This window comes from Python bivittatus, unplaced genomic scaffold (assembly GCF_059951505.1).
Source record: "Python bivittatus isolate LINGU-HERP-01145 unplaced genomic scaffold, Pbiv_v1 ctg000700_np1212, whole genome shotgun sequence".
Lineage (NCBI taxonomy): Eukaryota > Metazoa > Chordata > Lepidosauria > Squamata > Pythonidae > Python > Python bivittatus.
The window spans coordinates 61121510-61137198 of NW_028277098.1; the positions used below are offsets into that span (position 1 = coordinate 61121510).

General features: G+C 40.0%; 1 protein-coding gene across 3 annotated transcripts in view; it reads right to left on the reverse strand.

Annotated features, from left to right (window-relative positions):
- The window catches only part of PIK3C2B (phosphatidylinositol-4-phosphate 3-kinase catalytic subunit type 2 beta), a 110138-nt gene that overhangs the window by 39573 nt on the left and 54876 nt on the right, over window positions 1–15689 (reverse strand). For all 3 annotated transcript variants that reach the window (XM_007429729.3, XM_025167621.2, XM_025167622.2), the window contains 5 exons: window positions 12993–13139; window positions 11650–11683; window positions 9855–10050; window positions 7058–7180; window positions 1357–1524 (listed from right to left, as the gene is read on the reverse strand). In XM_007429729.3, the coding sequence (XP_007429791.1) occupies window positions 1357–1524; window positions 7058–7180; window positions 9855–10050; window positions 11650–11683; window positions 12993–13139 (668 nt within the window). The remainder of the gene's footprint in view (window positions 1–1356; window positions 1525–7057; window positions 7181–9854; window positions 10051–11649; window positions 11684–12992; window positions 13140–15689) is intronic.

Genomic DNA, 15689 nt, shown 5'->3' on the forward strand with positions numbered 1-15689 from the left:
AGGAGTTTCAAAATGCTCATTAAAGGACTACAGGAACAGACCTTTTATTCAAGCTTGTTGAGGATAATTATTATTTGCAGGTGTAGATAATCAATATTTATTTATTTGTTAGGGTCATGGAACTGGAACCCAAATTAAAGTATCCCCAGAAAATCGTGGTCCAGCCTTTCTTGGAACATATTCAGCAAAGAGAAGCTCTCCAACTCCTTGATAATTGGCTCCACTGTTGAACTGCTTTTACTGCTAGAAAGATTTTCCTGACATTTAACAAGATTCTGCAGTCCTGTAAATTGATAAGTATTTTTCTCCTGATTTTGTATTATAACAGGACAAAATCTAAAAGATAATGGCCTCATAATAACCTTGAATTATTTTTGCAACTAAAATCATACAGGGGAAAGTCGGCGCCTGTATTATCTCTCTGGTAATCACACAATCATGTGAGCTATCCTGGCCAGCTTTCTCTGGGCCACTGTCTCTTCCCTGATCCAGATCGGGGGTAGGGAACTAGATGCCTATAGGAACTAATGTGCCCCCAAACATTTCTCTAGAACCCACCAGGCTTCCTGCCACACCTGATTTTGTAAAACATTTTTTAAAAGAAAAATTAACTAGGAAGATGCCATATTTATTTGCAGGAATGCCTCTTGAAGATTATGCTGGGATGATAGAGCATATGGTAGGAGGGGTTAGTCCACTGAACTGTTGTTTTGTGAGTGGCCATCCCAACCATTACAGCCATTTTGTGAATAGGCAAGTCTCTCTTGGCAGTCTTTTCATGGATACATACCTCACATGCTCTCCAACTCCTTATGGTTCCCCATACTCGTGGCCTAGATGTTCAGCAACAAAAGGCTAACAACTTATAGGAACCACTGCGTCATTTACTATCTGAAAGCTTGATTCCATTCACGAAGGATTCAACTGAAATTAAGGTATTAAACCAGTATAACAAGCCTAGGGGAATTGTGTTATCAATAATTACTGGCATAATAATTTGCTTAAGATCTGCCTGAAGATACCAAACTTATGCTTTCATTTCATGGTCCTTCTGACCTTGCAATTTACTTCCCCTTCATACCAATGATCTAGTGAATATATACTGTATGTTTATCTGTATATGCACTTATCTGCCATTCTAAGTGAATGTTTCAGGCAGCTGATGAGTTGGAATCTAATTGATGAGAGTTTTTCAGAGTTTTGCAACCAGATTCCCTTTCTGGGCTTGCTATAATGGAGTAATACAGCTAACCCTCTGGAACTCATCTCAAACAGATGTTTTGAAAAGCTGCACTGTTTATCCCCAGTGGAGTTCCTTATTCCTCCCAGAGAAGTAATAGGAGCAGGCACACGTACTGCCGAAAGTTGAAGAGAGGGGTAGTGACCCAGCCCAATGCTTCTGGGATGCGGCGCTGCTTGTTTGTCTCTGAAGAGCTCCCAGGAGGTGGGACAGGAGTGGCGTAAAGCGTGGCTGTCAGAAGAGTCTCTCGTGGCAGATGATTCATTTGAACTGGGAAGCATATCCTGGAAGAGATTACAATAAATTAGCACAAATTATTACTTCATGCTATTTGTCTTCAAAAAGCAACGCTCTATTGAATTTCTACTATAGAACTTTCATCAATAATTATCTCACTAGCTGCTGACAACAATTCCAGGACTGCAAAACCTATGGCCCTCCATATGCCTCACATTTGGCCATCCTGGCAGGGGTTGCTACAGTTCAGCAACATCTAGATCAGTGATTTTCCAACTTTAAGATACACTGGCTGGGGAATTTGAAGTCCACACATCTTAAAGTTGCCAAGGTTGAGAAACACTGATCTAGAGAACCACGGATTCCATACCCTTGCATATGCTGTGATTTCCATTTTACTGTACTGATATTTAGCTGACATTAAAAGAGAGAGTATGAAAAGCCTCTTGCATGGCAATCAGGGTTGAATCAAAGTATTCAGAACCTTAATCCAACACTTTTATCCATAATTCATCTCTGCTGGGTTTATGTTCCCCTTTGTCCCTTTGTCCATTCCTTTCTGCATTCAATGGCCACTGGAAAAAAATAGGGAGGCACAGACAAAATATATGGCAAATTCATTACTCAGACCTGGATCCTTATAAACATGAGAGAATATGAATAAATGCCATTTTATCTCTCTTGTCTAGGCAAGGTCTAGGCTATTTCCTTAGCTCAATGGCTATAGGAAAGCCAAGCCTCACTTGAACTTGCTAACCTTTACTGTTATTCCCTGGGTTTAAAAGTGTAAGTAGCACCTCAAATAACTGAAATATAATACATCAATTAGTACTGGAGATGAGACAATCATGTAGTGGTGTCAGAACATTAGTATACTAAGTGGCTGGATTTCAGTGCAAGATACTGTATGTCTGGCAAATTAGAATTTGATGGAATATGTTGTGTTCCAATTTTATGATCTCTCTTGAGACTCTGAAGATTATTGTTTGGTGAAGACCTTGAAAATGTTCAGTGTTTCCTAGATAAAGAAAATAGTAAAACCTGTTTCAGTCTGCCATGTGTACAGTATGTATGTTAGCCAGCAGGTCCCCTACACCAAAGAAATGGCAATTTCAAGCAACTGCTAAGGCGATGTTGTCTGTTTTGGTTTCCTTTTAGCTAGCCTTTTAAAATAAGTACTTGTACTTTTCCTCTTAGTTTCTCACAGTATCCCCCAGTTTACCATTGTCCTAGAACATATTCCTCACTGGGTATGCTGGCTAGAGAAATCTGGGAGTCAAGAGTTTCTACATCTTGGGGGCACTCAGGCTGGGGACGGCTGCTCTGGGGCATTGCAATGTATTAAATGGCAGGCTGGATTGGATAAGCAGGTATCACAAAAGACAGGCACTGATGTGTGTGCAGTAACCAGTGGCTCAAATGAAGAGCATTCTCAAACCAGCTTTCTCAAAACTTAAGTCTGTAAGCGCTGACCTACAGACTTAACTTGTGACAAGTAAATTCTTCTGCTAACTATGATTTTTGTGTTAATATATTTAATCTCTTTATCAAAGAATGTAGAAATAAAAAAATAGGACAGCAGTCTGAGACATGCCCACCTAGCCTCCAAAATCGTATTGATTCTTTGCTAAAACAAGAATATTTCTGGAGAAGCTTCAGCCTATAGCTGCTGCCAAAGAAGAAATAGGTCATGCTGAAAGACTATCACTGCTGCAACATCAGTATCTCATCTGAGCTCCTACTGCACAGCGATGGAAGGGGCGGGGGGGAAAGCATGGTAAGACAACATGAATCCTTGGCTGAAGTCACTCTGTTCTGGCAGAAGGAGAAAGTTAATTCTTCATATGGAAAAAGGCAAACAAGAAAAGGAGATTACCAGTGTTTAGGACTTTTCTTCTTGAGGCTCAGAAACAAAAGGCTAAATTACTAGGAAAGAAAAAGATTTGTGCTCCTCCAGAGGCAATAATAAACAGTTCAATGTTTACATGAGAATGGATGAGCTTCTGAATTAGCAGATTTCTAATATGCATACTAGAATTTATCATTGTAGGACACTGTCTATAGAGTCTTATATAAAGAACTTAATAGCTGCCTAGCCACTGAAATAAACATGACAATTATCCTCACACTTCACTAAATACTTGGTTATTCAATATACAGTTTAGCAGGATTAAAGTGCAGAAAGCTTCACTTTGTCTTTTCTCAGTGCTGCTATAGTTTTACATGAACTGAATGTACTGAAGGAAATAATTTGATCACAACCAGCTCCATAGCTGAGCCAGGAGTTAACCTAAGGTCGTGCATGTTAAGCATTCAACATTATAGCTAATGAACAACTGTGGTATTCCATTTTAAAACAAAAAAATATAGGACTGACAGTCTATAAGACGTCAAGCAGAGAATCACCTTCCCAAAACATTTTAAGTGGTGAAAAAAGATGCAGAAAACACCATCTTTTTTTCCTAAAAGTCCCCCCTTCAATACTGACAAGTGGATATTTAATGCTGAGAAAATGACATGTAGCATATGCTTAGAAATACTTCTATTAATACTACCTAGATATCAGGGTTGAGCTCTGCCATATAAAGTAGGCTTTGGAACTAAACTCCACTGAGGCCAAATTCAGATGGGAGGGAATCTCCACTACAAAAAAACCCACATAACTCCCTTCCATGCCAAATTTCCATCTGGAGGTTTCCGGGCTGGATTAGAGAAGGGGAGGGCTCACTAACCTTCTTCAAAACTTTCCATTCCTCCATTCTATACAGCTACTTTAATAAGAAGTTTTCCAACTGAACCCTAGGCTGATCCTGTAGCATTAGCAGGGCTGGAAGGTATGCCTGCTCAGAGAAGCTTCATATCGACACAGAGACAGTCCAAAGGTGCTGTAGAAAACCTTTCATGTCTGTAAACCCTTCTGGCAGCTAGCTAAGGGAGTGCAGAAATAACTACATGGTGGGCGCCTCATTCCAGCTGTTTCGCTCTGGAGCTTAATCCATTTTAGTTGCTTGAATAAAGCACTCCTACCAAGAGAAGTTTAGGCCACACTTTCCATGTTGGTCTCCAGTGTGCCTTCTGGCTTTCTTCTGTGGAAGAGACAACTTCTAAAATTATCTCTTTCGCACTGCCTCTTCTGATGGCCTAGTAAAAATACTAAGTGTTATCTGGAGCTCAGCAGCGGACAGCAGACTTCTTGCTGCCTGAGCTATTTTTGGATCAAGTTCTCTTCTCCCCCACCTTGACAGCTACAAAGTGCACTGTATATCCACAGGCAGCAAGTGTGGGGTTAAGAGAAGAGACCTTCCCTCTCCACTCCTTTGCAATCCAATACCCCTCGGAAGTTATTTTGTCAGATTCTCAAATGTAGACATCTGCCCTTGGGGAGAACTGTCCAAGCATGCAGGGTTTATTTTGTAGAATGACAAAAGCAGTTAGAGACAAATTATACTTTGCATAGCAGACCAGTTTGTCACTTTTGCACCATCTGTTGGGTAAGCCTACCCACCCCCTTTCAACAAAAAAACAAAAACAAAAACAAAAACAAAAAAATACCCAACCCCTGAAGATCAGATTGAAGTTTGCAAACACACCATGGACATGTGCCAAAAAGCCATAGAAAGCCATGCCTGCTGCCTATCTCTTTGTGTTTACTGTCATGCATTCCTCCTCTTCAGATATTGCAAGCTAGTTTCCAACAGATACATGGTGGGAAAGCCACACATTGATTACCCATGTAAAATGTAAGAGACTAACTATAGTACAAAACCCATGGAATAACAACATCATTTACTAGTAATATATGCTACATGCTTTGTATGCTTTTTCAACTTTTATTGATAGGTGATTTAGGTTATTTTATAATTTAGATTATTTTATAATACATTTTATAATACATGGAAGAGCAACCTGCAGTTTGAAGGCCACATGTGGCCCTCTGATTTTGTAACTTTTAGAACAATTTTAGATTATAGCATACGAATATTAGAAATAAAGTCCCACTGTAGAGTCCTTCTTCCCTGGACTTTGTGCCCTCAAAAAGCAAATCTGGAGCACTGTGGAGGTCCTGATGTAGACCAGAAAAATAACAGAAAAGAGATAACCACCATCCCCCCTCCTTCTATATTGTTTCTCTGCTCCTTATTATGCAAAGCAGAATTTCCACTAAAAAAAACAATAGGCAATAACTATCAGTACATGAATTTGGGTTCAATGGATAGTCAGGCACTCTTGTACAGTATCTTATGAAGGCAGGTTGGTTTTGCTACTAAATGACACAATTCTCCTACCCCAAAGTATCAGAAGAACAGATTACAATAGTATGTACAAAAGCACGTGATATTTGTGTCTGCAGAAGGAAGTCACAGCCAAACAGCCAAAAACATATACACATGGCAAAATATATATCTGTATGATTGTCACACATAGGATGTACAGGTGATGCAATACTATTTCTACATGTAAATGATGATACATATATGAAATTTATGAAATATTGTCAGCAGGTGGAAATATATTCCTATGAGAGCTTTCCTCAATGTAGGGTCCTCTAGATGTGTTGGGACAATTAGTCTAGAATCCCTAGTCAGCCTTACTGATGTCCATACTATCCAGGATTTCTAAAAATTATCATTCCAATTAGAGTTGTGCAAAATATTTCAAGGCTGAACTGTCTTGACTTCAGAACAATCAGCTTCATCCAGTGTACTGGACACTGTACAACTTCAATATATACTATTCTGATCTATTATTCTGGGGTTGGACCAGCCCATTCTAAAATCAGATTATTGCCAGGACCCTGAGAACACCACGTGTCCTGATGAAAGAACAAAGGGTTCTGAGGTCAAACTGTTTCTGGATATAGGCTAGAAACAGCACCGGCTCTGGTAGATTACCTTTGTCAGGTCTGGAATATACAACTCTTGGCCCTGTTGGACTTCTCAGCAGGATTTGATACCACCAATCATGCTATTCTTCTGGGAGATTGAGGGTGGGTGACACAGTTTTGCAGGGGTTTAGTTCCTTCATTGCCAGCATGAAACCAGTTTGGTATAGTGGTTAAAGCGCCAGGCTAGAAAACATGAAACTATGAGTTCTATTCCTGCCTGAGCATGAAGCCAGCTGAGTGGCTTTGGGCCAGTCACTCTCTCAGCCCCAGGAAGAAGACAATGGCAAACCACTTTTGAAAATGCTGCCAAGAAAACTGCATGGATTTGTCCAGGCAGTCACCAGGAGTCAAGAATGACTTGAAGGCACACTTGCTGCGTGCACACACACACACACTCAAACATACACACAATTACCAGTATGCTTATGATACTCAGTTATAACCGACTACCCCAGGCTGGTTCAGGGATGTTGTAGGGTTCCTGATACAATGTCTGGAGATTTTAAACACGGGTTGAGCCTTCTTGGGAGATGGTGGGGACTAATACATTTACCATGTGCTCTACCACTGAGCAATAGCCATCTCACAGAAAAGTTGTTTTTTTTTTTAATCCATCTCTCTCACCAGATTAAGAATGTACAAGATCCCTCCCTTTCTTCTAGTCTCAAAGGGAGATTAAAGAGATGATGCCTTACTGTTGGTCCCAGATGATAAGATGAAAGAGGTACTTGTATACGTGAGCTTTTCGGGTTTGCAGAGGGGTGCAAAGCTCCTTTCCCCCATGGCTGAGTGAGCAGGAGAGGTAGAAATCTTCATAGCTGCAAAAAGATGGAAGGCAATAAAGGCCAGATGAGGAAATTCTCATTATCTCATAATGCAAAAGGAAAAAAGGAAAACGGAGGCTGCCTTCAGTAATCCGTAACTGCAATGCAGAACAAACAAGAGGACCACATGAAAAGAAATACCTTGATCTGATTTATTTCTTGTTCAGCAGATGATTCACAGGTGAGAATCTGTTTTATTCCCAAGCCTGGAAAAGCCCTACCCCATTTTCTACCCCCAAAGGGACAATTAATAAAGGAAAATTCCAGATGGTTCATGTCCGGTTTATAACATGCCCAAAGATTATCCATGCAACAAGAGGAATCTCCAATTAGTAGATGCCTGTCAGGTATAATCTCCCTTCCTCACCTGAGTTTCATTAAAGGCCAAGAAACGTTCAGAAGCCTTGAAAGACCTTTTATCTGAACTTGGTTTGAGGTGGGCAGGAGAGTAAGACAGTGTGTTGCCAGGTTAGCATTAGTTCTGCTTTCTGTCTTTCAACAGAATTTCACTACATTTTCTTTTATTTTCAAAAGCTATTATTAGCCACTTTCGCATGTTTGAGATTAAAAGAGCAGTTAATAGAAATACTACACCTACATTTATATTATCACAGGATCTTCCCTGCTTCCTCCATGCCAAAATAATATTGGCCTTGTTTTGTATGGTATGTGACATGCCCATGGAAACACTGGAGGGCAAGGGATAAAATCTTAAAGCTTTTTAGCTCATTGTTTAAAAAACATGCTAGCTTTGTTTGTTGCTTTGTGTGTGTGTGTGTGTGTGTGTGTGTGTATGACTAATATGCTTAAGGAAATGGATTGGATAATAATAATATCCTCTTCCATATCTATGATTTTTAAAGGCAAATTTCCACAGATTCTCAAATTTATCATCTTTGCTGTTATCCAAAGACTCCTGAGACTTTCTCCCTGACACCAAATAAAGGCACAACTTTGGGCATAGAGGTTAAACCCAGCACATTAAATCCAGGTCACAGCCAGGATTGGAATGTCTGAGCCAGACCAGTTTTTAACCTGAGCTGAGCTGAAAGATTTTTTATCTGAGACACTCAAACACTTTTCAGCTCAGACAGTTGAACAAAGGAGGAAGAGGAGGAGGATGGCTAGAAAGGGGCAGTTCTCCCACAGATTTTCACCCCCACCAACAGACCAAACACGGGGTGTTTCCTGAGGTTATCAACTTTTCAGAAATGCCTTTCCTACTTCCTTCTCAGCCAGCTGGAGAAACATACGCCTCTTAGAATGCCATCATAGGGTGCTCTGTCAGAAGGGCCAGCCATGTGACAGGTGCCAAGTGATGGTGCTAGGAGGGCTTAATGGGTAACAAAGGTCAGGACAGGCTTGGATTTCCCAGGCTACTGCCTTTGTTCAGAGTCACTCATTCAGTGGAATACATTAAGGATGGAACAAAAGCAAGAGGTCCCCAGAGGGGTGGCAGCTAACTTCTGCAACCACCCCTCACGTGTTCCTGCTGCTGGGGAGGTGGATTACTCCCAGTCACTGATTCTCTGTCTTTATTGGAATGCAAACACACGAGCAAAGACTGTTTACAAAGAAGTATTCCTGCTCCCCACCCCCCACTTCTTATTGTCTCTAAATCCATTAGGTGAGTCCCCTCCACTAGCAGTCATTGGCTGAAGGGGCAAAAGCCTAGGCTGAGAAGCAACCATCTGTCACTGTCTACAAAGCCAAGCCCAGGACACAGGGTGCCTAGCCAATGACTCTACTGTTGGAGCATCCCAGGGAGTTTCCAGAAACAGCCTTGCAGGAGGACAAGGTATCTAGTATGTAGACCTTAGTTGCTCATCCCTTCAAGGGGAAATTTTTCCAAGTAGTTCAAAATAGATCATCCTTAAAAGTACTTTTAGAAGCTTGTTGTGGGGGAGGGAGAAGAATATGTAATACTAAATATATGCAATTCCCCCACTATTGGGTCTGTAAGGAAAAACACACACATATCTTATGGACGCTGTCTCTGATTTTTGTCCCCCAGTGGCAAATATGAACATCAATGATCTTCTTAAAAAACGGTATTCTACAGTCCTGGTTATTTATTTGATTTATATCTCATACAATACTCAAGGCAGCTTAGAACAATTAAAAATACAAACTATAAAACATAAAAACAAGACAATACAATTCACTTAAAATCAGTACACTATCATTAAAATCAATTTAGTTAACAATTAAAAGCTTGGTAGAAGAGACATGTTTCTGCCATTCTCTTGAATATCAGGAAAGGGGACCAAAGACATCTCCTTGGGTATAGCCTGCAAGCCACAAGAGAAGCCCTTGTGCCAGAAAGGACCTCTCTTGTTGATATAATTAACTGACCAGCTTCAAAGTAGGACTGAGGCCTCCCCATATCCGTCCAGCAACCGTAGACTTGTACATTATTATCCTACTATTCTATTCCACCTCCTTGCCAGACACAGAAGTCCCTTTTCCAGTCCTATCTCCATAATATCCATGTGAGGAAGATGGAGCTAAAAGGGACTGAGTGGCCCAAAGTCACCTAGTGAGCTTCCTCATTTGAAGGTGGACTTAAAACGTGATGTCTCCAGTCCTAGTCCCAAGATCTAGCATAAAATGCTCTTGTCCTTTGCCAAATATTGCAAAGTTATTACAAAAAAATGTTCTTGCTTACCTTGCAGCCCAGGTAATGGGTATGCGATGAGTAGCATAGACTGTGAAGGAGAGAGGACAGGTGAGCATTCGGGCTGCTTGGGAGAATGAATGCTTTCTGTTCCCATGTACCACTGTCTGGAAGTCTGCATTGAAGGTACTGCAGTAGAGTTCCACCAGATCCAAGATAGAGGCTGTCAAAGCTTCCACAATTTTCTCTGTTGGAGAGAGGAATCTACTTAGATATTCCTAGAATTCAGAATGAATTCTGGAATTCATTTCTAAATGCTTGGCAAGAATATGTCCCCATGGAGCTTATATAAATGGCATTCTTTGGCCACAGAGATGTTGCTCTATAGTGGTGCTCATGCATTATGGAATTTCCCAGTTCCAAATTCCCAGCTTCTGCTTCCTGTTCACTGGGAATCCTGCTCTGATCTCCTTTCAGACTTTCTAAATGAAAGTTTAAGGCTTTTTAAAGGACATATTTTAAATGAAAATGCTGTATTTTCCATATAAATGGCTAGAGACCCACTTTAAAAAGCCTTGCTTAGTTTCCATAATTTATGTATGTTACAAAGATCAGCTTTTCTTGCAATAGAATTTAATTTAATACAAAACAGTAGTAATGGGCTATATTTTATAAAGTATTTGAAAGGTAAGATGGTATCTAGACTAAAAAATGAATCTCATACAACATAAGTATGTCCATATATGTACAGAAATAATATAAAAGTCAAGATAATTAGAAAGCAATTACTGCAGTGGTTTGGTTCATCATGTTGTAAACAGAAGATAGTTTGCAAATTTTGCAAAAAAAAAAAATTGAAAAATTGAAAATCTGAAACATTTGGAAATCACAAATATAATCTAGACTTGCTTACTTGCATTGCTTCACATAACATGGTTTGTTTGTTTTTGGTTTAGTATGCAAACTCAGCCCAAGTGTGGGCAAAGCATGATTAAAGAAACCATGTCTTAACAGAGTGTGTGAACTCAATCTAAGAGTAATATATTCTTCTCCAAAGTTACTCATTTTGACTCCTGTTTGAGCTTTTCCCAACTCATGCCTTCCAGATGTATTGAACTACAACATCCTAATAATTTCCAGCCAGTAGGATTTTTCTGCCTAGGGAGTAGGAAATTGTAATCCAATACCTCTGGAAGGCAAAGAATGGGGAAGGCTGCTCTCTTTTCTACCAATATTGTCTGACTAATGCCAGTATTATCATTTGACATCTATATAAAAATCAGCTTTGCTAGGCCACAAAAAAACAAAGCAAGGGCAATGCCAAATTCTTCAGAACTGAACTGGACACAACTGTTATCTTCCTTGGAATGTTCCTTTTCTCCAAAGCTGTGATGTGCCCACCGTACAAAACATGCAGGTATCCATATGGCTTGCCCGATGGGTGAAAACTGAGTCTACTTCAATTGTGTAAATGGGTAGGGGAAGTTTTAATCAATATCACAATATCATTGCTTTTGATTTTTTTAAAAAAACTTCTTATAGGAGTTCCTATTCAAAGAACTTGGATATTATAACTAGCAAACATAAACTCACAAAGTTGAAATTAGTATTTTTTGAAAATCTTCCACTAATGTCCTTTCTTACCAAGATAAATCAGCTGTCTAAAGAGCTTGCTCAAAGGAATTTTCCATTCTATGTACTCATTCTAAAAGAAGAACTCAAAGGACTCAGAGGATTAATATACTCTGTGATTGTTGTTGCTATCATTATTGCTGCCGTTGTTGTTATAGGAAACAACAGAATATTAAAGCCTTCAGAATTCACTAATCAGAGAGGAAATGTTTACCTCTGTTTTCTCTCATGGCCAAAACATTTGGATCCTGTTCAGGAAAGAAAAACAAAATTGAAAATAGTTAATGTCAGTGAGTCAACCATCTTATATATGGTACATAGACATGTTTCAGTTCCCACAACCCACCCAAGTGAGAGATGAGGAATCCTGAGTTTATTCACCATATCCTCATAAGGAATGGATAGCTTCACCCATCCTAGATAAAAGCTATCCTACTGTTTTGCTCCACTATTAGCTACCAACTGATCCTTTTATTCTCAGTGCCAACATTCTCCAACCTAAGGTCCTCCACATGTATGGACCAACTCCCAGAATTCTTAGCAACAGCTAAGTTGACTGGGGAATTTGCATACTGAGGTCTACATATCTGGGGGAAGGTTGCAGAAGGTTGCTCAAATTATTTATCTACAAAGTTGGGCTTGATTCTTCACTCTATCCATATATACAACTGAGGCAGGGTAGCAGCTTGATCCTGTGAATGTTAACTCAGAAGTCAGTTCTGATGTCTTAAGTAAGCACATTTCCAGACACCAATTTTTTTTGGGGGGGGGAACCTCCTGAGCAGCAGGTATTTCCTTTGATCACATCATTGGCCATAAGCTCAGGAAGGCTCAAATTGAAAATGCTACTTTTTAAATAGGTCCTCTCCCAGTACCATCTCAACATGAGAATCTGCCTCAAGTTCCATTCCATCTGCTAATGCTAATGGCTTAAATTATAGTCTTTTTGCCCACACACTATATGTGTCATGCAGATCAAGATGGTGAGGAATGAGGGAATATTCCATTTTTTGTCTTATTCAGCCCATAGTTACCAATCACTTTATCCTAAACTATTTCATTAGCTGGCCTGGGTTCATCCACTGCACTAAGTCATAATGTGATTTATTTGTTTTGGGCTTAGCACTATGCTTGAACCACCCATTATGACTTAGTATTATGTAAAACCAGGCCATTCAGATGTAGAATATGAAAGAGTCCCAAGTGGATTGAGGTTCAGTAACTCAAGCTCCAATTTTTTACACATATTAGTCAGAGTCTTAGTTGCCTGGAGGGGCACAGAAGTCTAAGTAAGTAAATAAGTAAATAAACTCACCTTCTCTGAAAAAGGTAGAAAGAACAATGGCTCTTTTGCAGGGAGCAAAGAATTTCATGAAAGTAAGGGGATAGAATTCAACATAGCATTACTGTAGTCAAAAGGAAAAACAAGTGGCTGTGACCATCTCTTGTCCTTTCTTCACATACTTACCTAATTCCACTATCATTATTTTCATCTCTTTAGTTCTGATGCTCAGATTCAATCTCACTGTTTCTGAATTTCAGAGTCTTAGTTCTTACCTTCTGGATTTTGGGCTGCATGCGAGATGGACAAGGTGGTAGCTGATTCAGGGCTGTAGTGATTTCTTGGGATTCCACAGCAGCCAAAGCATTGCAAATGGCCATGACAGACTGGACTACCCGCTCTGCTTTCAGCTGGAAGTCTCCCTGGACAAATAATTGAAGATGGACTCACATCTCAAGTGCAAATCAAAAATAAGCTATAATGATGTTAGCCATATCTTTGCATTAACACATGGCTTGGGAGCCTGACAATCATCAGGATCTAGCAAACATGGATGTGGGATTCAACTATTTCCTCTCCTTTGGCATCAGTGGGAGATTTCTTCCCAATAGCAAGAACAATTTCAGAGCAGTATTTTTTTTCCATAGAATTGCAGCCTGAGAAGACAGCTTCCCTATCAACTACAGTTCTGTTAACTTCCCAAGTTAAATATCATTTCTTTCCATGTAACCAAAATGCTCTTTGCATTTTAAATCAGTTTTGTCCATTAGACAGAAAATCACATCTAATCACTGAGTTTATACATTACACTAGTCACTCAATTCTGTGCTTTGCTTTAACTGTAGTTTACTAAGCAAGCTATCATAGCATGGCTGACATAAACTGGGGTTCACAAACTAGTAACTAAGTTAATATATCACAATTAGCCAACATCCTGTCCTAACTGCATTATAACTTAGCATAATGAACAAACCAAATCACAGTTTTGCATGTTGTTGAAAGGCACTTGGCATGTAAGCATTTTTAAATGGATATAAATAAATACATATTAATGCCATCATACACTCAGAGATTAAACTCATATTCTGCATTTCACAGGGCATAGAGTTAACATCCCTTATTGCTATCTCAAAACTGTTTCAGTCTGAGAAGTATAGCATTAGGTTAGCACAACATGGGGAGGGTTGTTTTTTAACACTTTAATCGTACTGCCAGCAGTCATAACAATGCTAGCTTAATGAGGGTGTTCCTTCAAAATATAGTTTACTGTACTCTGAGTCCTGGGGGGTGGATTGAGGAGAGAAAAAGAATACAGGTAGTCCTCAACTTACGACCATTCGTTTAGCGACTGTTCAAGTTATGACGATGCTGAAAAAAGTGACTTCACGTGATCAAAATCTGGGCATTTGGCAACCAGCATGTATTTATGATGGTTGCAGCATCCCAGGATCACGTGATCACCATTTGTGACCTTCCCAGCTGGCTTCTGACAAACAAAGTTAATGGGGTACTGCGTGATTCACTTAATGACCACAGCAAAAAAGGTTGTAAAATCAGATGTGGTCACATGACATCTCACTTAAGGCTGCACCGCTTAACAACGAATTTTCTGGTCCCTATTGGGATCGTAAGTCAAGGCCTACCTGTAAATCTTTTTCACCTCCTTTTCAAAATCTTTCTCCTGGAAAAGGGTTAGTGGCATGGAGCTACTCTGAAATGAAACTGCAACTAGTTTTAGGTACAGTATTTTCAGGTCCTTCTGTTCTCTTCTGCATTCTTTTCTCTTTATTGTATTAACTTAAGGTACAGAGAAATCCTATGTGCCATTTGGGCAACTTCAAAGGTGAGCAGCAACAATGTCATTACATACCTATTTCTAAGTCTCTTATTACTTGCATTATTCTTACTATAGGCAACAGTTAGATTTAGATTTTAGATTTTTTTTTATCTCCCCTTTATTATTTTTATAAATAACTCAAGGCGGCAAACATACCTAATATCCCTTCCTCCTCCTATTTTCCCCACAACAACAACCCTGTGAGGTGAGTTGGGCTGAGAGAGAGTGACTGGCCCAAAGTCACCCAGCCAGCTTTCATGCCTGAGGCAAGACTAGAACTCATAGTCTCCTGGTTTCTAGCCTGGTGCCTTAACCACTAGATCAAACTAGCTCACTAGACCAAACTGGCTCTCTTTAACAATTACTGTTAAAAAGATTGTTGAAACTTCATCATAAACTTCTTAAACCTGTTTTATGAAATCAAAAGCTGAGTGATTATTCTGTAGGTAAAATTCTGTGGCAGGATTAAGTTGCCCTGATGACCTCAAGGAAAAAGGTATTTTTCTGTGCACCAAATCAATCAGGCTGCTAAGGTCCCATAGACATCAAGAAGCTTCACACCTGATTAAAACACCTGGATGCAAGCCCTGCTATATTCTTTTGTAAATGTGTGCCTTCAAGTCACTCTCGACTCCTGGTGACTACCTGGACTAGTCCCTGCAGTTTCCTTGGCAAGATTTCAGAAGTGGTTTGCCATTGCCTCCTTCCTAGGGCTGAGACAAAGTGACTGGCCCAAAGTCACCCAGCTGGTTTTGTGCCTAAGGAAGGACTAGAACTCAGGGTCTCCTGGTTTCTAGCCTGGTGCCTAACCAGTACACCAAACTGCCTCTCCTTCTACCTTATAGCTGGACATATATAAAAAACAGAAGTGTTAAGCAATGGAGGAGGAGGAGATTATGGGCATTCCTGGAGTTGTTCTTGTATAGCATGGATTAGAGATACAGTGTGTATCAAGGAACAGGCAAAGGAGGACTCTGCAGTCAAAGGAGGACCCAGCAAGAGCAAGCAGGACCCAAAGAAGAGAACTCCTCAGCAGACTGGCTGGTGCATGGGTAGCACTTTTGGAGGCCAGACCAAACATCAGCAAGGATGGCTTGACAGAGGTGTCAAAATCAAAGTAGCTCAGGGAACTCTT